General features: G+C 38.3%; 2 protein-coding genes and 1 pseudogene across 2 annotated transcripts; all 3 read right to left on the bottom strand.

Moving 5' to 3' along the window:
* Window positions 1–729: 729 nt before the first annotated feature.
* On the bottom strand, window positions 730–22,577 carry LOC122879169 (olfactory receptor 52E8-like). The gene is given in 2 exon segments (XM_044202962.1): window positions 730–2,643; window positions 22,038–22,577. Coding segments are annotated over 2 exon segments (966 nt in total). The 3' UTR covers window positions 730–2,217.
* Window positions 6,745–9,096, bottom strand: LOC122879168 (annotated as a pseudogene).
* On the bottom strand, window positions 15,143–17,271 carry LOC122879170 (olfactory receptor 52E8-like). The gene is made up of 2 exons (XM_044202963.1): window positions 17,092–17,271; window positions 15,143–16,861 (listed from the first exon to the last, which is right to left on the bottom strand). The coding sequence occupies exon 2, from the start codon at window positions 16,819–16,821 to the stop codon at window positions 15,859–15,861; it is 963 nt and encodes a 320-aa protein (XP_044058898.1). The 5' UTR covers window positions 16,822–16,861; window positions 17,092–17,271; the 3' UTR covers window positions 15,143–15,858.
* Window positions 22,578–24,024: the final 1,447 nt, after the last annotated feature.

Here is a 24,024-nt window from a genome sequence, read left to right as displayed (position 1 = left end):
TTATTAGCCATGAACATATAGCAAAAACAAATTCAGTGGTTAGCTGCCTAAACTTCAAATGCTATGCCTAAAATCCATAGGTGTTATGTACAACCCTGAACTTAACATATTAAAATGACTGTACATGGTTGTATCTTTCTCCTGTAGATTATTGCATTTGTTGAAATGTCTCAAAATTCAGCTCAAATTTGGTTTCATTAAAGCCCCCATGTCTACAATATGAAAAGCTCTGACTTTGAGGGTGAGGCGAGCAGTTTTCAAATGGTTGCAATCTGCAATGTCACCGCTAGATGCCACTAAATCCTACACACTGCTTCTTTAACGCATTTATATGTAGAAGTGTATTAGTTGGCTTAATCTGTTTACTAGCAAAATATTGTGCCAGTGCAGGAAGTAAAGAAAATCCTTTTTACTTGAAAAATGTCTTTTGCGCTTAAGTGTATCGTAAGATAGTTTGAGCGGGCAGAATTGCAAGTACAATGTAATGCCGAAATTATTACAAAAACTGCACTGCGCCAACTACATGGAACACAACCACAGCTGTGCCACTCCATCCACCTTGGTGAGAACAGGTTTGTTTTGAGTCACATTTTAATGTCACAATCCATTTTCTATACAGTTAAGTGCCTGAGAATGTGCCAGGTGGGGAAAAAAACAAGCAGTATGATTTCAGCTCAACAACCACTACATTGCACTGTTCAGCAGAATTCAAGCAAGAAAAGTAAGAAATTTTGTTTACCACTTGTATTCACTGAGAGCTTAGCATTGAAAAATACAACATAATACAGTATGTTGTTACTATTAGTAAACCTCAAAATATCACTGAACTCCCAAACCCCTTGAGGATTTTCATATTGTCCAACAAAAGCCTTCTGCTTTTTAACTTGCAACACACACCGGTAGCATCACACATTGTTTTGTCATTTGACACATGCATTAATCAATGCCCGTAGAACAGACCAGAAACACAGTACAGACAGAAGAAGTACTCAAGGTACAGTTCTGAGGTACTGGGAGGTGCTGATCTAGGAGCAAATGTGACAAAATTGCTGCTTTTCTGGTGAATTGATGAGCATTAGAATTTTGTTCAGATCAAAGATTTGTCATCACTGACTATATAGGCTAGTTTGTTTTTCTCTAAGTGATCGCATCGTTCAAATAAACTTTAGTAAGTACATCAGTAGGTGATCACCGTTCATAATGCTGTGACGTTCAGTGCTGCTTTCGATTGTCTTCAGTCCATTCAGTCAGTCGTTGATTTAAACTGTTTTGTTCGGTTCAGTAGAAAACTAGGCCACATACAAGCATCGTTTACAAGGTTAATCTCTTCAGCCAACAAAGTTATCAAATCCTGATTGCTTCTGTGGCTTTCAGTATTTCATTTGGTCAGTGACAATGGTGATTCAGTATGGTCAGTTCAGTTGAAAGATTAGTTTGTACTTGTGCTGAACACCTCTAGGATATTGGCGCTTGGAAATAGGACAGCAGCTAAGTCGTAGTACCACTAGCATTAACAGACAATCTGGCAAAGACTGGTGAGAAGAGCTGGGTAGATATACTGCGTGGTCTTGATTGGTGGATGGAGAACAGCTGAGTAGCAGCAGATGACTAGCAGGTGTGTCTGATTCTGAGTGGAGGTTCTCTGGAGGCCACGACCCGCCAGCACACACATACAGACAAACACAGGAAAGGAACCAACAGGGGACAAAGAGACACTAGGAGTGGTACAGCTGTACCACGACAGCGTTGCCTTTAAGCCTCTAGACTGAACTGGGAGGACAAAAGATCCTTTGCAGTAATAGTGGAACAGTCTATTCAGAATATTCAGCCTAATTCAGACATTTTTATTATGGTTTTACTGTATCTATTATCTTAAAGGTAGTACCAACAACTTTGCAAAACAGGTAAAGATTATGTTTTTAAATCACATAGTTTGCCTATCAAGCCTTGCCTGAGAGATGACGCTTTTCAGTGCACAAGATAGAACTTGACATTAAATAGCAGTTTGCCATAACTGTTTCCTGTGAACTAAAGGTGCAAAAAAGAAAAAGGCCAAGGCTGAAATTTGGATAAATCAATGCCTGGGGGAAAGCAACAATTAAAGTTGGGGGTTAAGTGTACAGCCCACATTGTGATGGTGGGGTTGTCTTTAATTTCACAAGCTAAATCCTGCTGTTGTCTTATCATGTGCATTATGCCTCGCCTGTCAGCTTTACATTAATATGAAAGTTTTATCTCTATTCCAATTTTAGTTTTCTTCAGCCTCTTCATCAACGTCTGCTTAATGTCTTGAGTCTTGAAACAATATATGATCGGATTAACAGCAGCAGGAAAAAGACTGTACAACAATATCAATAAAATGCGAACATCTAAACTGAAAGAAAATCCAACAGTATTAGCTACGTAAACAAAACATCTGGGAAGGTAAAAAAGGCAAGTGATAAATATTTGTGGGGTACAAGTTGATAAGGTTTTTTTGCGCCCTGTAGCATTGGACATTTTCATAATAACCACAATAATGGAAACATAGGAAAACAAAATGAATGCAAGAGGAAGCAAAAGACAAAACATGGCTACACACAGAGAAGTGACTGCAACTATTTTAACATCCTCACCACATGCCTGACTTGTTATAGAAATGTGGTCACAGTAGCACTGAGCAATGACATTTGATTTACAGTAAGGTAAAGTGAGGGCATGGAGTACAACAGCTACCATCAAAGGCAGAGGTATGAACCAAGCAAACCCACAGAGCACAGATATGATGTTGTTTGTTATTAGGACAGCATAACGCATTGGAATACATATTGCAATAAATCGATCAAGAGCCATTACCAACAAGATAAAAGAAGTCACTGATCCTAAATAATGAACAAAGAACATCTGTGTAAAGCACCCATAAAATGAAATAATGCTATCACCAAACCAATATTTTGATATGATCTTTGGGAGAGTCACAGTGCCAAATGTTAAGTCATTCAGTGCCAGGTGACAGAAAACCAGATATGTTGGTTTTTGCAAGGACTTTTCATAGACAACAAATGCTAAAATAAAAATATTTCCTATTGCAATAGCCAGGTAGATGAAAAAGAACATAGATGACACAGGTCCATAATACTGTGGTGAAAGTCTAGGGAATCCAAGGATAAGGAAGTGTTTCATCCTTGTAAAATTGGAGATCATAATTTGAATTTACAATAAGAATCTATCACAACCAAGACATGAAATAAAGACCTGCCAGGTAAAAGCACTGATTAGTATATTAATTAATATATATATTAATTGCAGAATTTACTACCAACATACCATATCATTTAACAGATATATACAAAACAAAATGCCATATATCTGAAAATCACTTATGCAAAAAAGTATATCTAATGACTCTGATGCTCTCCCATACTCAGTCTGAATACAGCGCTTATTTTCCAGATTAGAGTTCAGTATCCAAAAACCCATTACAATGTGTAGATGCCAGGCAATATCAGCCTTTTATTGAGTTTGACATATCCTCTATGGATCATAATGTGAATCCAAGAGTCATATGTTTGTGAGTTCAACTTGAGGAACACATCAAAATAGCACAAAAATAATCCAGACACCATCTACTTCTAATTTTTGTTTAACTTTTTTGAAAGCTTAGATGAAACTAAAATCAACATTGATTAAGAAAGAGAAGAAAACTAATCAGGTCAATTCATGAAAATGACATGTAAATAAAATAAATAAATCACACCCAAACACTCTTTTTCATTGTTTCTTTTAGTTTAAGGCTGTACATAATTCAAAGGAAACCCTTTTCAAGCAAGCTTGTGTTCAAGCCTGGGCCAGAAAATCAATTTCCCCAACAGTGTTGAGCAAGTTACTTTCATATTTGTATTTAATTACATAATTTATATATATATATATATATATATATATATATATATATATTATTATTATTTTATTATCATCATCATCATCATCATTATTATTATTATTATTATTATTATTATTACACAGCTTTGTTGAATACTCGATTCTGATTGGTCAGTTATGGCATTCTACGATCTGTAATTTCCGAAGAACAGGCTGCTGCTATGAATAACAGACCGTTGCTATGGACGCAGTTCTAAAATCATTTTTAAACCAATTAAACCTATTAAAGAGGCACTTCTGGTGGCCCACCATGGAGGCAGACACTCTGGTGTTTGTGACGGCCTGCACAATCTGTGCCCGGGAAAAGTCTTCCAATCGTCCCTCTGCTGGGTTTCTACACCCTCTGCCTTTTCCCAGCTGTCCGTGGTCCCACATAGCCATGGACTTTGTCACCGGCCTACCTCCGTCCCAAGGTAACACAGTCATCTTAAGACTAGAAGTGCCAGAATTCCAAACTCACTAGAATTGCAGGAAGCGGTCATTTTGACCGCTAGATTCCAAACTCTATAATCTCTAATGATAAATTACCCAAATGGGCGATTAATGCATTTATTGTGTTAGGATATCTTTTAAAAAACAAATAACACCAAAATATACATATAAAAAACTTTAATTATACATTCATCAATATTCATATCGTCGCATATAGTAAACCGTAATTATTGCATACGTTATATTCACACCAGTGTCACCGGCTCCCGTTTTGCCTTCAGCCCATCGGTGATGCCCACGCTTGTGTGCACGGAACTCAGCAAACATACATTATTGCTCGGCTTTCCCTGGTAGATGGTGAACGTCGCATCTATACATGGCACACTTTTTGTGCTGAACAGCTCCGCTTGCTCTTTTGTGGAGGGAGGCGACTCACGCTTAGTTTTTTTCCCCAGGATGCCAACTAGGCTGGTCTTCTTGGCCTGTAAGGCAATGGCCAGTTTCATAGAAGTGAAGAAATTATCTGGTAATATTTCTTCTCTTACCCAGGAATGGCTCCCCAGTTTCAGCTCCACACTTTCTCCCACGAGCTGATCTTTGCTCCGCGTCTCCTCTTTTCTCAGAAACGGAGCCCCGTTCAGCATGTATTTTGAATTGATCTGCAGCCAGCCAAAATTGTCAGGTCATGAGCTGTCACCACGGTGCTGATGTGCCTCAGCCACAGTGCAGTCCCTGATGTGTTTCAGCATACCATCATCAAACACACACAAGAAGGCCGAGAGCCGTGTGTGCTGTGGGGCCAGCACAATAGAACAATAGAATAGCGCGAAAGTCACTGCGGTCAATATGACCGCGTATGGCCGAAATAGGTAAAAATGATCATATTTTCTTTGCCTTTTGTTTAATTTATATAAAACCTATTGTAAATAAAAATACAAATACTTTTAGGAAAAGTCAGGTACCAGCAAGATTGTATTTTATGTGGCCTATGTGCCCACTGAGATGGCTCCAGGTAAGAGTTTTTACTTCCACTTGACAGTTATATATTTCATCCTGGATAACATGGACTTGATAGAATTGAGAGTTTTCTTTTGTTTATGTTTTGTGTTTTTCCCTACAGGCTCAGTTGTTTGTGCAGTACGAGCAACAGATGGAGATACTGAGATGAATGCAGAACTACATTATTCATTATATGGACAAAGGATCAGTAATTGGGAAAATTCAAGCACAAGATGGGGATTACGGTCCCAATGGTGCTATCATGTACTGCATTACCCCAGAAAATCAATATTTACCATTCTCTGTAGGAGACTCCTCTGGGCTGCTAACACTGATCAGAGATCCTCAAGGCACCATAGTTGTCAGACTAAATGCATCTGATTCTGATTTGCTGCCAAACCAGGGACCTTTTACTTACTGGTTGGCAAATCCTTCAACAGGTAGTCCTTTTTCACTGACTCCTGATGGAGTTTTATTCACCGCACGGACTATTGATCGGGAACAAATCTCTGCATATCGAGTCCTGGTGGCTGTTAGGGATGCAGGGATCCCTCTGCTGTCATCAACAACAATGATCCACATCAAGATTGTGGATTTAAACGATAACCCTTCATTGCCTAGAAACATCTTCATCGAGGTGAAATATTTTGGTAGTTCTTTCCAAGGAGACATGGTCGGCAAAGTCTGATACATTCAACTGCGCTATCAAAAGTGGTCCACTTAATATGTTTACAGTAGCTAATGGCACGTGTGAGCTGTGGTCGTCTCCTTTTCAAGGCGAGGCTACATTTAACATCACTATCGAAGCTACAGATCAGCTTCACCTCCCAGTCAACAACAGCATCTATGTAAACTACAAAGGATTCACAAATGCTTCTATAGACAGCTGCATATTATTCTATGTGTCATTATCCTCAATGGAAGAGTTTTTGTCTAATAATTATTTGCGATTTGTGAAAGCTCTGGACAGTCTGTTTAACCTACAGGCGTCTAAGACTCATGCATTACTGCAGTATTACTGGAGGCTCAGAGCAATGTGACAATTTCTCACCAGTGATCCATGTCTCACCAGCCATTGTCAAATGCTTTCTAGTTAGATCAATAACACTAATATCTGTCTGTTAAATACAAGGCTACAGCTGGTTATCTTAGCTTAGCATAAAGACTGGAAACAGCTTGCCTGGTTCTGTCCAAAGGTAACAAAACCTACCTATCAGCACCCCTAAAGCTCACTAATCAACATGCTATATCTCAATTGTTTAATCTGTAATAAAGCCCAAGTATAATTTCGGCAAGCTGCCAAGCACGCTGAGCAGGAAGTCATTGTGCCAAGCCAAGAAACTGTCCCGCACATAACCCCCGTAAAACATCAACAACGATTAAACAAACAAGATATAATGGGTTAATCTGTAACCTTTATTGGTTGGCAAACAGATCTCTTCCCTGTTATTTGGAGATCCACTGGAAGGCTCACAGACAAAATAAACTGCCATAACATTTAGGGGCACTATGCATGTCAAATAATAATTATTTATTAATTTTGGTGATTTTTTAAATAATCATAGTTAAGCGTAACTGTTCGTTTCTTGAACGGAATTCCTCTCACACAGAAAACTCATAATACTGCGTCCTGATCTGATTTAAACAGACCCTTACAACTAATTTTCATGATCTGAGCATGTCTGCACAAAATAGGACAGGTCACTAATAAAGTATATTTAACATTATATTTTATAGTGTGCAGGAGTTTATGATTCTGATTTTTTACTTTGCAGGTGTGCGTGCATGTGTGAGAGAGATACATTCATTTGACCAGTTTTTTTGGCCAGAAGAATTCTTCAGTAATAAAGATTTTTTTGGACAGATGCTAGTAGAAAATATGTTTAAATGAGAAGAAATTGTAATAAATTTTATTTATGCACTTTTTAAACAAAGCTACAAAGTACTTTACAATAAAACAACAGAGTAACTTAGAGAACAACAAATAATGCTAAAGCATTATGAGATAACAAGACAACAAAATATATTACAATAGCCTGGGGAAAAGACCTGAGAGAGCCAAAAAGAAAAAGCTCAGTCACCCCTATTAACATGGCGTGTAGTTGGAACAATCAGGAGACCCCTGCATGAGGATCTCAGGCTGTGTTGTGGTTCGTAGAGGATTTTATAAATTCTAATTAGGAGCCTGAGAAGTTAACAGTGAAATCTTAAAACTGACTCTAAAATTCAAAGGAATGGAACACACAGCAAAGAAAATAACATATCACTTGATTTCATTAATTGCACAATGCTCTGCTATATTATTTTATTAATTGTACATGCCATATTATATTTTATCCAGTTTTGTGTTGATATTAACTTTCCAAATTAGGAATTTTTTTTTCAAATTTTCTTTGATATCTTTGGTTTTGAAACAGTAAATTATTGGGTTGACAACAGCAGGTAAAATACTGTACAGCATTACAACAACAATGCGAACTGGAACACTGAAAGTGAATCCCACATTATTTGCCAGGTACACGAAGCATCTTGGCATGTAATACAGACATGTGATGAGAAGCTGTGGCGTGCAGGTAGACAGAGTCTTGATGCGGCCCTCAGAGCTGGACATTCTCATAACAGCAACAATGATGACAAAATAAGAGAAGATAATAAAACCCACAGGCACCAACAAACTGATCATGGCAAGACCAAATGCAACAATTTGAACTTCTAAATGACGTTCTCACATCCAAGCACTGTTATTGCTATATGGTCACAATAGCACTGTACAATTACATTTGAATTACAGAAAGGCAATGTAAGAGCATCTAAAACTACACCCACCATGAATGATATTGGCATAAGCCATGATATTCCACAAAGAACAGAAACAGTGGAGTTTGTGAAAAGAGCTGTGTAACGCAATGGAGCACAAACTGCAATAAAACGATCAAGAGCCATTACCATCAGGATGAAAGAATGAGCCGCCCCAATAAAATGAACAAAATACATTTGTACAAAGCATCCATAAAATGATATAATGCTGTCATCAAACCAATATTTTGATATAATCTTTGGTAGAGTAACAGTCCCAAATGCTAAGTCAGTTAATGCCAAGTGGCAAAAGATCAGATATGTAGGTTTGTGAAGAGATCTTTCACATTTAACAAACACTAAAATGAAAATATTTCCTACGGCTATAGCCAAGAAAAGTACAAAAAGCAGGGCCGACACAGGTCCATAATACTCCGGTGAAAGTCCAGGAAATCCGAGGATGAAGAAATGTTTTATCCTCGTTATATTAGTATACAACATAATCACTGAATTCACAATAACAACCTGTCAAATAGAAAACACAAAGATTAAAGGAGTTATTAGATGTGACAAGTTTAGAAAAATATTAAATAACTTGGAAGCATTAACAATAGACATAACTACTGCAATTCTGACATACAAATCATAAGCCACTACAGTTTGATTTCATGTTTTCTGTGGAGGATCTTAAGTGTAAATCTTACCTTGTAAGACTTACAGTAGACCTGCTTCCATGAGCGTACTGCAACATCTCACTGTATTGCCACCTAATATGTGCTTAATATTTTGTTTGATACTATATTTTATGTAAATAGGTAGAGCCCATAGGGTCACATTCCCAAATGAGTTCCACCAGTTGTACTTGGGATAAGTGTTGACATGACACATGACATGTTCAGTAAAATAGTATCTAGTTCATGGATACTATTCAGTTTCCAATCACTGGCTTACATCCATGAAAAATGTACAGCTACAGTGTAGTGTGGAGCAGCTTGCATTAAGATATAAGACAACTCAGTTCATTTAAAAGTATAATACTTTCTTTTATGGGTTGCAACACAAATTAAATTGATTACATTAAGGCTTTGTCAGCAGTCAATGCAAAATCTCTGACGATGAAAGTGGAAGCCTGCTGAAATGTTTTGGAAAGCATGACAGGACCTTAGTTTGTATGGAGTCTGGAGTGAGCCACTGGAAAATTATAGACTTATTTTGTAATGTGTTCGGCCTCATGTGTCTTGTACAGTTTTACTTCCTGTCTGTGTTTGCTTTCCCCTCCAGTTTTTGGTTTGCCTCACCCTAATTAGTTTCACCTGTGTTTCCCTACAATATCTGATAGTAGCAACCAAAGCACCTTCTAATGTTTTTGGCTGGACTGCAGCAAAGCAGGACCAGCCCTATGAATACAAAAGTCTGTCCCTGAGTGAGTGACAACATTTCCACCTTGGCTGTTGCTCTTTCAAAATTAATAATCATGAACAATACTGAAGTACATGCTCAGGAGATTGTTACAGCGAGGCACGGACATTCCTAAATTATATCCTCAGGAGGCTTTTAAGCTCTGTTAATACTCGCAAGACACTGTGGCTCGGGCCTCCACAGATGGCACGTGATCTACGAGCACACACTGAGGTTTATATGCTCACCATTCTATCATTGCAGTATTCTCCAAAACTCCATTGGGCACAAAGAACCAGAAGAATGTCATAGACTCACTGACACTGCCAATCTCCTATACAGCTCCTCAATGCAGAGGAAGAATTGTAAGCTCATCTATTCATGGACGTACCTTTTTGCCGTACAAACCCTGTAAAGAAAGAAGTGAAGTATTTGGAACAACAAATGTATTCTAATGAAACAAAGGTTGAATATTCTGTAAACAATCTGATTCTGCTAGCAAAATATTGTTTATTCAAATGTAGATTTTTAAGATCGCCTCCTGTTTTCTCAGTTGTATTGTAATGAACTAATATCATGTTCTACAGGAACATGTGCCAGTTTGAACTTTTGTATTCAACAAAGTGAGAAAAAAAACTCTTTTGAACTCCATCTTGAAATAAAAAACCCCACGCCTAGTCTAAAAAATTGTGAGGTGCACTGCCACATACCGTGACAGGGACATTGCATCAAGCATAAACAAAGCTTTACAGTGAGCACATACAGTCCAATTACGTCCTGAGGAGCACATTGACCATACACAGTCCAGCCATATAGCCTACTTGGTTTTGAACTAGTCTTGTTATGGTTATGTTTAGGCACTCAAAACACTTGGTTATGGTAAGTTGGTGGTTAAATGTTGAAAAGTTGATATGTGACTTGAAGCACGAGACGTGTTTACTATTAATATTTAACCAAAGCCACACTCTTTCGCTTATGGTAACCAAAGTGCTTCTGTTGCCTAAAGAAAAACATTTAATCAATCAGCCATTACATATTTACTGAAAAAGTAAGTAGAACTTCACTAATACTTAAGAGCAAAAGTAATTAATTACATTACTTATTACATTACTTTAGTGTTGTCAGCCCAGCTCTGTTTAAAGCTACCTTTAAACAACTCCATTGCCTCCACCATGGATGTATTAAAAGAACAGCTTCCACACCAACAAGTCACATCTTTTGTACATGTAGGAGGGTAAAACAAGACATTGTTTAACAAGAAACTGTCCAACAGTTTGGAGGTATTTACTGACCATCAACAGCTTGCTCAGTACCAGTGACTGCACACAGCACACCAGAAGTCCCATCCTCTAAGTAAATTGCAGAGGTTCACAAATCCTCCACCTTGGGACAAAACCTAGATGATTCCTGAATGTAGGCCTAACAAAATGTTGAAAAAGCTGCCAATGGCTAGCTAGCAGCCAGGAAGACACAACATGTAAATAAGACAGCTTAGGAGTTACCGGGTTACCACTGAACACACAAAACTGAGATCAACCCTTCATCAACTCCTGGTAAGACAGCAAACAAGCTGGCCCCCAAATGTCAAAGTAACGGAGCATTACTGGGATTGTAATGTAATTACTCAGTTTCAACTGGTGATCCCTTACTCATTTCTAAACAAGACTAGATTGAAACGTAGTATATGGCTGGACAGCGTACGGTCAATGTGCTGAATTGTGGCCAAATTGATTAGACATATAGACAGTGTTAGTGTCTACAAAGTGAATTAGTATCCAAGACCAGCAGAATATTCCATTCTTAGCGTGCAATAGATTTGGAATGAGCTTCTGTCAATAGCACCTTATTTAGAGCCTGTATAAGGCAGAAATGTTGCACCGTTATTCCGCCTCGCCGTTCTGTATAAAATGAAAATGTCTGTGCCTGAAATGTGTTTGGGGGGTTAAGAGAAAAAATAGAGGGGTTCGCGAAATGAAGAAATTAATTTATTCTTTTAATCTGTTAAGTCTATGGGTCTTCTGAGGAGGTGGAGGGGTCTCTGACTAGCGGACTAGTGGAACATGAATAGAAGCCATAGGAAATGTGGCAGCTGCAGTTGTTATTAGTTGTTGGAGTTTAAAATAAGTTGCTGTTGTTTGCTGGCGTAGACAGTTGTTGAGACCCACAGACAAAATAACTATCTACTTGAGGGTGTGGCCTAAGTTTCTTTAGCACTCCAGTAACATAACAAGTAGCACCAGGAAAGCTACCTACCTGTACGTCAGGGTCAGTGAATACTGGAATCCTAGCCAGATTTGAATCTCCTATTATCAAAATAGGTTTCTCCACTTTAAATGTCCAATCCTGAATCTTCTTATTTGTGTGGGGGTGAACAGTGGGCTCAGAACATGACAGGTGAACAAATACCTGTGGAGGGCCACCCAGTGGATCAAAGGCTGGGAGGGTTTCAGATTGGATGGATCTCCTATTATTTTGATTTTCAGGAGTAACCCTCATCATCACGGAATCTGAAGTTACATGTCCTGTCCTGTTGAAAAACCTTCCTTCATTATCATTTAAATCGATGGCCCGTTGCAGGACTCTCAATATTCTGTGTGGTATTGTCAAGTGAAGGCCTAGAAGATGCTTCCTGTGCACTACATTGTAAACAAAGTAATTCTGCGTTATCACCGCGCACGAGATGGACCTTCTCCAGAGTCAATCCAAAGCGTGCCCGACCACCTCCCAGGGGGTTGAGGTGACGTTAGATGCTTCATCGGCTACAGATCTGTGTGTGTCTGTTTGGCCGAGGGCGGGGCTGAGCTGCACACACACAGGCAGAGCAGAGAACAGAGAAGCCGGGGACAGGTCAAAGTGTGTCACACAAATTCAAGTGGCACCTTCCCGCAGGGTTGTGTGGAGGTGTGGCCGTGTTTACAAAGTAACCGCCGTGAAACAATTAAAAAATAACATTTTATTTCTCAGATTCACTGCTTTCTTCTCGCTAATGCTGCTCCCTCTCTTCATTTAATCTAATGCTTGCTCGATCACTCCTGACACTCCTTCAAGTGGGTGGCCCTGTTGCAATGGAGATGCAAATCCCTGTCGCACTGGGCTGACGTGCTGAGTCAAACTGAGCCGACCTAAGCCACCACATGTATGCAAATGGGCTACTGGAGAGTCTTATGGAGCCTGGCTCAACACCATAGATCTATATTTCTCAATTGAAGAATTTGTTAACTTTCTCCTGTATCTAGTTCTACCCATTGACTGTATATAAAGATGGATGACATGAAAGCTCCCAAAAAGTGAAGCCAAAACATCTTCACCCCCCCGGTGGCTGGCTGCAGTATAGGTCAAAAAACCAGTCCCCTCCATGTTAGTGGGTGGGACATGGGCCAAAGTAAAAAATCAAAGTACAAGTTTCTTCCCCCAAAGATGGTTCTTTCATTCTTATCACGATGATGTACGCTCAAGTGTTAATTTTTCTGATAAGTTTGGTTTTAATTAGTTATTTGATGCTATAGAAAGGGGGTTACACATCATGAGTGACAGCTTAGGCCGGCACGCAATCCAGTCGGCTGGGTGCATGGACGGGACCTCGATACGTGGCTCCGACCTCGATCACTACTGGGCAGACTCTATCTGCAAATGACGTCACCAGCACAAGATGGCAGCTCCCGTATCCAGGATATTTTGGCTTCATTTTTGTACAGTGGGAGGAAGCTGAGACGCGTCGTCCATCTTTGTATGATCCAGAGCCTTTGCAAAAAGTGAGCCAAAAATATTATACTAATATTATCAAATGTAGCCTATAAACATTTATAAAATAGACTTATGCAGTGTCCAAAATCACCCACTACCCAAAATCACTCTCTCTATAGTGGACCATATTGACACAGCATATGGTCACTTCTGGTTACAAAAAAATAAGATGGCGACGGCCAAAATGCCAAACTCGAGGCTTCAAAACGGTAGTCCGCAAACCAATTGGTGACGTCACGGTGGCTACGGCCACTTCATTTATACAGTCTATGGGTGTAATGCTGCATTCCAGAAAAGTCGGAACTTGAAAATTTCACAGTTCCTACTTGTGAACTCGGGGCAAATTCATTTACCCCGACTTCACGAAGAAGCAGTTGTCTGACGTCACATAACAACGGCAGCACCCATGGAAGCGCACAGTAGGCTACATTTCAATCAATAGGGGTGGGGGGTAGTATGTATTTGTAGACTACAGTATTGTATTATGCTAGTTAATGTTGTTTCCTCCTCTGTTAAATGTAACCCACTCAAAGTAGTCTATATAGTGGGTGGTATCGTAGAAAAGGTTTCAGTCGTACTCATCTGGACACTGTTTTCAGAATCAAGACGTGAAATTGTGAAAAAATTGGACGGGAACGTTCCCGTCCAATTTTTTTCACAATTGAGAATGACTTCCGGATGGGAGCCGAAACGTCTTGATTCTGAAAACAGTGTCCAGATGACTACGACTGAAACCTTTTCTACGATGGAACACTCCTGGACGAATGAGGGACTACACCGTCCTATATAGTGGGTGTATTTTCAGTCTGTTTCCAGTCTGCAGTAGCTATTTTTCAGTGCTGTTGCTGCAGAGAGAAAAACAGTACTACAAGCATAGAGAGTCGAGCAGTTAGCATGAAAATGAGTCACAGTAAGGTGACGTTGAAGACGAATGTAAGATAAAAGTGTGGAGTTAGTGGTCCAAAGTTTATAATTTCTTACATGAACCATCTAGACAAGTTCCAAGGAGTAACAGGTACAACTTCTGCTGAGGATTTGATGCCTGTGTTTTATTTTCTCCGGTGTGTTAACACTAACGTTGTGCTAGCTTACCATAGCGGTTAACGTTAGATGAGTCTAAATGTTTTCAGCACTAACAAGTTCTTTTGGAAAGAGTACATGTCCTTTTTCATATTGTGTGTTTTGTGGTGTTTAGATCTGGCAGGTTTCTTGCTAAGACATTTGAAAACAAATGGAGCAATAATTGGAAAAACACTTGGTGGTCATGTTGCTGTGTAATATGCTTATGCCAGAGTTTTAACTTACATATTCAGCAGCTAATTTATCAATGCAGTCATTTTTACAGCTATAAATGTATCTTTTTGGATTTTTGAGAGATATTGGTGCCAGATCTGCAGTGTTTTTTTTATTTAATATAGACTAATGTTGCCCTGTTCATGTGGGTTGTTGGTTTTGTATGCATACATGACAAAAAGTGGACTGTTTGTTGGAGACATAGAGCAGATGAGTATCTGACCAGCAACCAGATCAACTCATCTCATCATTATTTCGTCACAGTTACTTCATACAGTAAGCACTGAGATTTCACCGCCCTCTATAATCCTCTGTTGCTCTTCTTGAGGTTTTCTTCCATTTTTTCCACCTTTTAAAGTGCGTTTTTTCTTTATCCAAATTTGAGGTCTAAGGATAGAGGGTCCCCACGGGGATAGTGAAACAAACTTAAATCCATGACATATAGTCTGAACACTTGTTGATGCACGTTAAATAAAATAGTAACAAAATGTTAACACTGACTTCTCTGGGAAAAGCTTTAGAAGTTATAATTATCTGATTAGTACCAGGTGTGGAGCATGATTTACTATGCCCAAAGAAACCTAACCCCACATCTGTGTACAGTAAACCTACACCTGGTGCTAATCAGTCCACTACTGATGGAAAGAAGAATGGATGTTTGTTTACACTATTCAGTGTGTTTGACAATGGCAAAATGAAATGTGCTTGGTATTTTTGCTCAAACTGTTGCAGTTTATTCTGGAGAGTGGTTGCTTGTCTCTTTTATTGACTTTCTTTCCCCTGTCTATCTGATGTCAGGACGTAACGTGCGTTCAGACCGCCACTGGCAAGTGCTTCAAAATTCACTCTGGCCGCCCTGCCAACAACGCTGTAGAAAGATTCATGGACTCTCTGACGTAGATGAAATAGGAGGCAAAGTTCGCTTGGTAACAAAATAAAAGGGCAGGAGTGTGTGAGTGAAAACGAGACTTTAGTTGTGGTATCTGAAGTCCTATCATAAAGCAGAAAATGTACAGGATTTTTTTCTTCCTGTTAGCTCATCACTTCTTTTGTATGATATACAGTGCAGTATTTGTAAAGCAATTACATGTGAATTTCCCAGTACATTTAGGCTAGCTATCATTATCTAAATTGCTGTAAAATGCATACTTAACAATAATGAAACACAAGCACACAAAAAAAATTTAATTTTCACATCTTGCTAACTTAAAAATAATTTTCTGTTGTCACATTTGTTGCAAATTAGGCTAAGCCAAACTTTTATCATCAGTATGCTAATTAGAATGAAATCTCTATTCCAATCCTAGTTGTTTTCAGCTTCTTTATCAAAGTTTGCTTTATGTCCTGAGTCTTGAAACAATATATGATCGGATTAACAGCAGCAGGAAAAAGACTGTACAACAATATCAATAAAATGCGAACATCTAAACTGAAAGAAAATCCAACAGTATTAGCTACGTAAACAAAACATCTGGGAAGGTAAAAAAGGCAAGTGATAAATATTTGTGGGGTACAAGTTGATAAGGTTTTTTTGCGCCCTGTAGCATTGGACATTTTCATAATAACCACAATAATGGAAACATAGGAAAACAAAATGAATGCAAGAGGAAGCAAAAGACAAAACATGGCCATACAGAGAGTAGTGACCTGCACAATTTTAACATCCTCACCACATGCCTGACTTGTTATAGAAATGTGGTCACAGTAGCACTGAGCAATGACATTTGATTTACAGTAAGGTAAAGTGAGGGCATGGAGTACAATGGTCATCATCAAAGGCAGAGGTATGAACCAAGCAAACCCACAGAGCACAGATATGATGTTGTTTGTTATTAGGACAGCATAACGCATTGGAATACATATTGCAATAAATCGATCAAGAGCCATTACCAACAAGATAAAAGAAGTCACTGATCCTAAATAATGAACAAAGAACATCTGTGTAAAGCACCCATAAAATGAAATAATGCTATCACCAAACCAATATTTTGATATGATCTTTGGGAGAGTCACAGTGCCAAATGTTAAGTCATTCAGTGCCAGGTGACAGAAAACCAGATATGTTGGTTTTTGCAAGGACTTTTCATAGACAACAAATGCTAAAATAAAAATATTTCCTATTGCAATAGCCAGGTAGATGAAAAAGAACATAGATGACACAGGTCCATAATACTGTGGTGAAAGTCCAGGGAATCCAAGGATGAAGAAACTTCTCATCCCTGTTACATTGGTGTAGATCATTATCACCTATTTCACAATCAGCACCAAGACAAAGAAATCCCTGAAAAGTACAAGTCAAAATTCATTATATGCGGCATATCAAAAGTAATATTTAACATGACCTAACAGTAACAATATGGAAGAAGATTATTAGTCTCTTATCAAATTAATCAGCTTAATCAATTAAAAAGATTTGAACTTGTCATGACAAACACAAAACATTTGCAAGTTAAAGCTTCTCTAATGTGAATATTTGCTTTTCTCTGTTTGATATGATTAGAAATGTAATACCTTTGAGTTTTTTGGTCAGAAAAAGTTAGCACTTTTGACGCATAGCTGTGGGTTCTGGTAACTTGTGATTGGCAATTACCATTATTTCTGACATTTAATACAGTAAATTATTTATCAATTATATGAAAAATAATCATTAGATTAAAGATCTCAAGATCTTGTCTCTGACTAAAATCTATCAAAACAAAACTGCCCAATGATAAAGGCATTTCCTCACATTTTGACAAAAGCATGTACATTTTGTTTTTTAACATTGAAACCCATGGGTTATCTGCGAATGTATAATATATAAAAGAGAACAAAGACAGTTTTAAATAGTTGTCGTGTTTTCCATTCTGAGTGCAGTGCCTGGGCGACAGCTAATATCTGCTCCCCCGGATGTCTGACCATGCATATCCTCAAAGGGTCATATTCTCAAATGAATCTTGAAAGTGCCCAAATAGCATAGTGGTATCTTCTTCCTTACGATTATCAACATTTAATCGAAAAGATTTGCATAAAACAATCTCAACCTTTTATATGGCATGGGAAAAAGGCAAGATGTTCATACTTCAGGATGTCTACTTCAAACAAAAAAGGTGGACTACAGCTACCTAACTTCAATTACCATATTCCAAAAAGTGAATACTTAAATCACATCACTTTACAGCATTCTATTACAAAGAATATTCCCATTAATATATTGAAGATTGACACACACAAATTTGAAAACACAATTTGTTCAATAGAAATATAGTTAAAATGTATTATACAATATTAAACCAAAGCACCAGCGATCAATTTAAGACTTAGGATTGAGGACCAAGACAATTTAATGAAATAGATCAGGGACCTCCATAAATTAGAGGATGATATATGGAAAAATGCAAGGCAGCCCTTCCGTTGTACAAAAAACTAAGCCCATTTAAAATACTCACACAGCTATACAAAATGGGCCTAAGGGATGGCAGTAAATGTATCAAATGTGGTGCTGCTGAAGGAACTCTGCTTCATCAGTTGTGGGACTGCAATAAAATTAAAGAGCTTTGGTTTAGTATAAGCGATGATCCGCATTAATATAGCTATTCCACTCACACCACAATCATGTATATTGGGAGATCTGCATAACGTCCATTGAGTATCTTCAAAGAATAAAAATCTTTCTCGTTATGTATGGTCACAAAGAAGGTAATCATGAATAATTGGATTGCTTTAAATACACCAATTCATTAAGAATGGATCACTGAAGCAACAGAAATTATTTAGTTGGAAAACGTAGCCTTTAGACTGCAAAATAATGAGACAGAATACTCTGAAACATGGGCGCCAGTGGAAAAGTACTTAATGTGACTATAAATAAAAGGAGAAAGAAAAAAAAAATCGAGATCACCATTTTATTTTTTTCTTATTTCTGATAAGCTGATAACTGTTAGAATATAATATTAACATTGCATGTTACCTGTGCTGTTAGATGAAAGTACAGTGAAAATTGAAGGATAGTTATGTTTGCGATTGATATTGTTTTAGGGGTGCATTACTAAAGGGCTGGTTTAGATTCATAAATTGGTTTGGAGGGGGTTAGAAATGGGATGGTATGACTCACTTGTGTGTTGATTGTCAGAATTGTGTATCTTTTGTTTTTCTGTTTGTATTTTGTGAGTTAATAAAAAAAGTGAAAAATCAAACAATAAAATTCATTCATAAAGATCAACAGTTAACAATTTACATCAATATAAAAATAAAGAAAAATTGATTTAAAAATCCAGACTTGATCTTCCAAACAAAATTCCATAAAGAAATAATATTGTAGCACTCTTGTGGCAAAACCTTAACAAATGTGAGTCACTGTAATTGCTTTCCTTCAGGCTCACCTCTCGCTGTATATCAGTGACTTTTGAAAACTGTTGGCTCTGACTCCTCTCCCACTGAACTCAGATATTACTGAGATTCTTATTATTAGCCATGAACATATAGCAAAAACAAATTCAGTGGTTAGCTGCCTAAACTTCAAATGCTATGCTTAAAATCCATAGGTGTTATGTACAACCCTGAACTTAACATATTAAAATGACTGTACATGGTTGTATCTTTCTCCTGTAGATTATTGCATTTGTTGAAATGTCTCAAAATTCAGCTCAAATTTGGTTTCATTAAAGCCCCCATGTCTACAATATGAAAAGCTCTGACTTTGGCGACCCCTAGTGGTAAGCAGTGTTGTGCAAGTTACTCTGGAAATGTAATTAGATTACTGATTACTCCTTTTGAAAGTAATCAAGTTACTTTTCTGATTAGTTTTTTTCAAAAGTAATTAGTTACATTAATAGTTACGTTACATGCCCGCACCCAAAAAAACAACAGAATAACCTTTTTGGCCCACTCATGAGTGTGTGAGTATTTTCTCAATGATGCAGCGAAAGGAAGGTGAGTCCGCAGTGGAAATAGGTAGCATTTCATCCACGATAAACCCAGCGACGAGTTTGTTCAGTTCTTCTCCACTTACGGTTGGTGTTGGACAGGAGAAATCCGACTTCCTTTGTTTAGCTGGAGAAGGACATCCACTGGCACTGAACTCGACAGTAGAAGTTGATGCATTGGTCTCATCACTTGGTGTTTTCTTGATAATTTTTACCGTGCTGTGCTGCCCTTTCAGGTGTTTTAATAAATTAGATGTGGAGTTTTTCGTGGTTGAAAAGGTTTTCGTCAACCCGCATAATTCACAACACACAATAATGTTCTTGCTTTTGACCGAAATAAAATCAAAATAATGACTCTTCTCCATGCTTAGATTGTTTTGATAGTAATCACCACTCAGGCGCTTACCAGTCAGTAGGTCTCAGGTAAATTTTTCTTTTTACAATCTAGATGATAAAACGCTGCATTCTGTCGCCAATGATATAACGCAGCTGTAACGCAAATTGACCTGGGCCTGTAACTATACTCTAATTACTATTTTCAAAATTGTAACGCGTTAAATTGCTCTGTTACTAAAAAAGAAATCAAATTACAGTAACGCGTTACTAAGTAATGCGTTACTGCCCAACACTGGTGGTAAGACATCGAAAAGAAATGTAACCCCCAACCCGTATAATTTGATTTAACACTGGAACTTAAAAAGGTCCAGTGTGTAACATTTAGGTAAAGCTATTGGCATAAATGGAATATAATATTTATAAGTATGTTTTATATTAGTGTATAATCACCTGAAAATAAAAATTGTTGTGTTTTCCTTACCTTAGAATAAATCATTTTTATCTACATAGGGAGCGGGTCTTTCATGGAGGTCGCCAAGGGGAGAGCTTAGCATTGAAAAATACAACATAATACAGTATATTGTTACTATTAGTAAACCTCAAAATATCACTGAACTCCCAAACCCCTTGAGGATTTTCATATTGTCCAACAAAAGCCTTCTGCTTTTTAACTTGCAACACACACCGGTAGCATCACACATTGTTTTGTCATTTGACACATGCATTAATCAATGCCCGTAGAACAGACCAGAAACACAGTACAGACAGAAGTACTCAAGGTACAGTTCTGAGGTACTGGGAGGTGCTGATCTAGGAGCAAATGTGACAAAATTGCTGCTTTTCTGGTGAATTGATGAGCATTAGAATTTTGTTCAGATCAAAGATTTGTCATCACTGACTATATAGGCTAGTTTGTTGTGATCGCATCGTTCAAATAAACTTTAGTAAGTACATCAGTAGGCGATCACCGTTCATAATGCTGTGACGTTCAGTGCTGCTTTCGATTGTCTTCAGTCCATTCAGTCAGTCGTTGATTTAAACTGTTTTGTTCGGTTCAGTAGAAAACTAGGCCACATACAAGCATCGTTTACAAGGTTAATCTCTTCAGCCAACAAAGTTATCAAATCCTGATTGCTTCTGTGGCTTTCAGTAAGAATTTAACCACGAAGTAATCACAATAGTGCTCTCAGTCACCAGTGAGCGGAGCTCAACTGCTAAAAGCTATTGATTCTGTCAGTGACAATGGTGATTCAGTATGGTCAGTTCAGTTGAAAGATAGGTTTGTACTTGTGCACCTCTAGAATATTGGCACTTGGAAATAGGACAGTGCCATTGACATACATCAGTCTGCAATCACATGTGTCAAGACACAATTTACATAGAAAACATGGGTGTGACTGACACGCATCATATGCCACCGTTGTGTGTTTGTTATATTACACAGATTCTAGATCCAAAAGCACGACTCAAAAACAGAGTTGAAATGGTTTGTTTTTGGTTTATTGTATGAACCAGTCAAAAGAGTAACTAGGTGCGTGGACTGTGCAGGACAGCTGGCTGGAGTGTAGCTGGTGAGATCAGGCAGGCAGAGCAAGGACAGCAGGCTGAAGTAGAGCAGAGGTGAACCCCGTGGTGAAAAGTTTCTGGAGAAACAGGGAGTAAATTGAAGGAAGGTGTCAGCTTGATTTCTGAACACAAGGAGTCAGAGAATTAGTGAAGGACTCAGGAAACATGCAGGGACACTTACTATAAAGCAAGCGCAGCAGCCAAGCCGTAGTACCACTAGCATTAACAGACAATCTGGCAAAGACTGGTGAGAAGAGCTGGGTAGATATACTGCGTGGTCTTGATTGGTCGATGGAGAACAGCTGAGTAGCAGCAGATGACTAGCAGGTGTGTCTGATTCTGAGTGGAGGTTCTCTAGAGGCCACGACCCGCCAGCACACACATACAGACAAACACAGGAAAGGAACCAACAGGGGACAAAGAGACACTAGGAGTGGTACAGCTGTACCATGACAGCGTTGACCTTAAGCCTCTAGACTGAACTGGGAGGACAAAAGATCCTTTGCAGTAATAGTGGAACAGTCTATTCAGAATATTCAGCCTAATTCAGACTTTTTTAATATTGTTTTTACTGTATCTATTATCTTAAAGGTAGTGTTCCAACAACTTTGGAAACGGTAAAGATCATATTTTTAAATCACATAGTTTGTGGTCACAGTAGCACTGAGCAATGACATTTGATTTACAGTAAGGTAAAGTGAGGGCATGGAGTACAACAGCTACCATCAAAGGCAGAGGTATGAACCAAGCAAACCCATAGAGCACAGATATGATGTTGTTTGTTTTTAGGATAGCATAACGCATTGGATTACATATTGCAATAAATCGATCAAGAGCCATTACGAACAAGATGAAAGAAGTCACTGATCCTAAATAATGAACAAAGAACATCTGTGTAAATCACCCATAAAATGAAATAATGCTATCACCAAACCAATATTTTGATATGATCTTTGGGAGAGTCACAGTGCCAAATGTTAAGTCATTCAGTGCCAGGTGACAGAAAACCAGATATGTTGGTTGTTCCAAGGACTTTTCATAGACAATAAATGCTAAAATGAAAATATTTCCTATTGCAATAGCCAGGTAGATGAAAAAGAACATAGCTGACACAGGTCCATAATACTGTGGTGAAAGTCCAGGGAATCCAAGGATAAGAAACTGTTTCATCCTTGTAAAATTGGAGATCATAATTTGAATTTACAATAAGAATCTATCACAACCAAGACATGAAATAAAGACCTGCCAGGTAAAAGCACTGATTAGTATATTAATTAATATATATATTAATTGCAGAATTTACTACCAACATACCATATCATTTAACAGATATATACAAAACAAAATGCCATATATCTGAAAATCACTTATGCAAAAAAGTATATCTAATGACTCTGATGCTCTCCCATACTCGTCTGAATACAGCGCTTATTTTCAGATTAGTTCAGTATTGAGTTTGACTTGGAACATATCTATTATTGAGTTTGACTTAACATATCCTCTATGGATCATAATGTGAAATGTGAATGTGTAAAGCTTAGATGAAACAAAAATCAATATTGATTAAGAAAGAGAAGAAAACTAATCAGGTCAATTCATGAAAATGACATGTAAATAAAATAAATAAATCACACCCAAACACTCTTTTTCATTGTTTCTTTTAGTTTAAGGCTGTACATAATTCAAAGGAAACCCTTTTCAAGCAAGCTTGTGTTCAAGCCTGGGCCAGAAAATCAATTTCCCCAACAGTGTTGAGCAAGTTACTTTCATATTTATATTTAATTATATAATTTATATATTACATATCATTATTATTATTATTATTATTATTATTATTATAACACGGCTTTGTTGAATACATGATTCTGATTGGTCAGTTGTGGCATTCTACGGTCTGTTATGGACGCAGTTCTAAAATCATTTTTAAACCAATTAAACCTATTAAAGAGGCACTTCTGGTGGCCCACCATGGAGGCAGACACTCTGGTGTTTGTGACGGCCTGCACAATCTGTGCCCGGGAAATGTCTTCCAATCGTCCCTCTGCTGGGTTTCTACACCCTCTGCCTTTTCCCAGTTGTCCGTGGTCCCACATAGCCATGGACTTTGTCACTGGCCTACCTCCGTCCCAAGGTAACACAGTCATCTTAACGGTAGTAGACCACTTTTCCAAATCCATTCACTTTGTGGCTCTCCCCAAACTTCCCACAGCTCGTGAGACAGCCGACGTCCTGGTCGATCAGGTTTTCCCCTCAATATCGTCTCCGACCGGGGTCTCCAGTTTAAAACTTCCACCAAGAGAATTCACCCCACATTCCATGTTTCACGAATCAAACCAGTGTCTTCCAGTCCTTTGACCTCTGACTCGTGATCTGTGAAAGATTCTCTTGCTTGTTTTTCTGAACTCCTGACTAACTTTCTGAATTCCTGTGTCCAGGCTCACCTCGTCTACCAACACCTGTCTCCAACCCTTCACCGGCTCCTCCAGCAACCGCTTACCACGGATTCTCTGCTGCTTCCACCTCAGCCTGCTGTCCTCGCTCCGCCTGCCTGCTCTCACCAGTCACTCGCCAGCCAGCTGTCATTGCCTAGTCCACTGGCTCCCGGCGTTTCACTCTACACACCTGGTGTCTCTTCGTG

Source organism: Siniperca chuatsi, linkage group LG7 (assembly GCF_020085105.1).
Source record: "Siniperca chuatsi isolate FFG_IHB_CAS linkage group LG7, ASM2008510v1, whole genome shotgun sequence".
In the NCBI taxonomy this organism is placed as follows: Eukaryota; Metazoa; Chordata; class Actinopteri; order Centrarchiformes; family Sinipercidae; genus Siniperca; species Siniperca chuatsi.
This window is presented reverse-complemented; position numbering and strand designations above follow the sequence as displayed.

Bases quoted from the DNA above. Each gene is read 5' to 3' on its own strand.
- LOC122879170 (XM_044202963.1), bottom strand. From the start codon at position 16,821: ATGATCTACACCAATGTAACAGGGATGAGAAGTTTCTTCATCCTTGGA.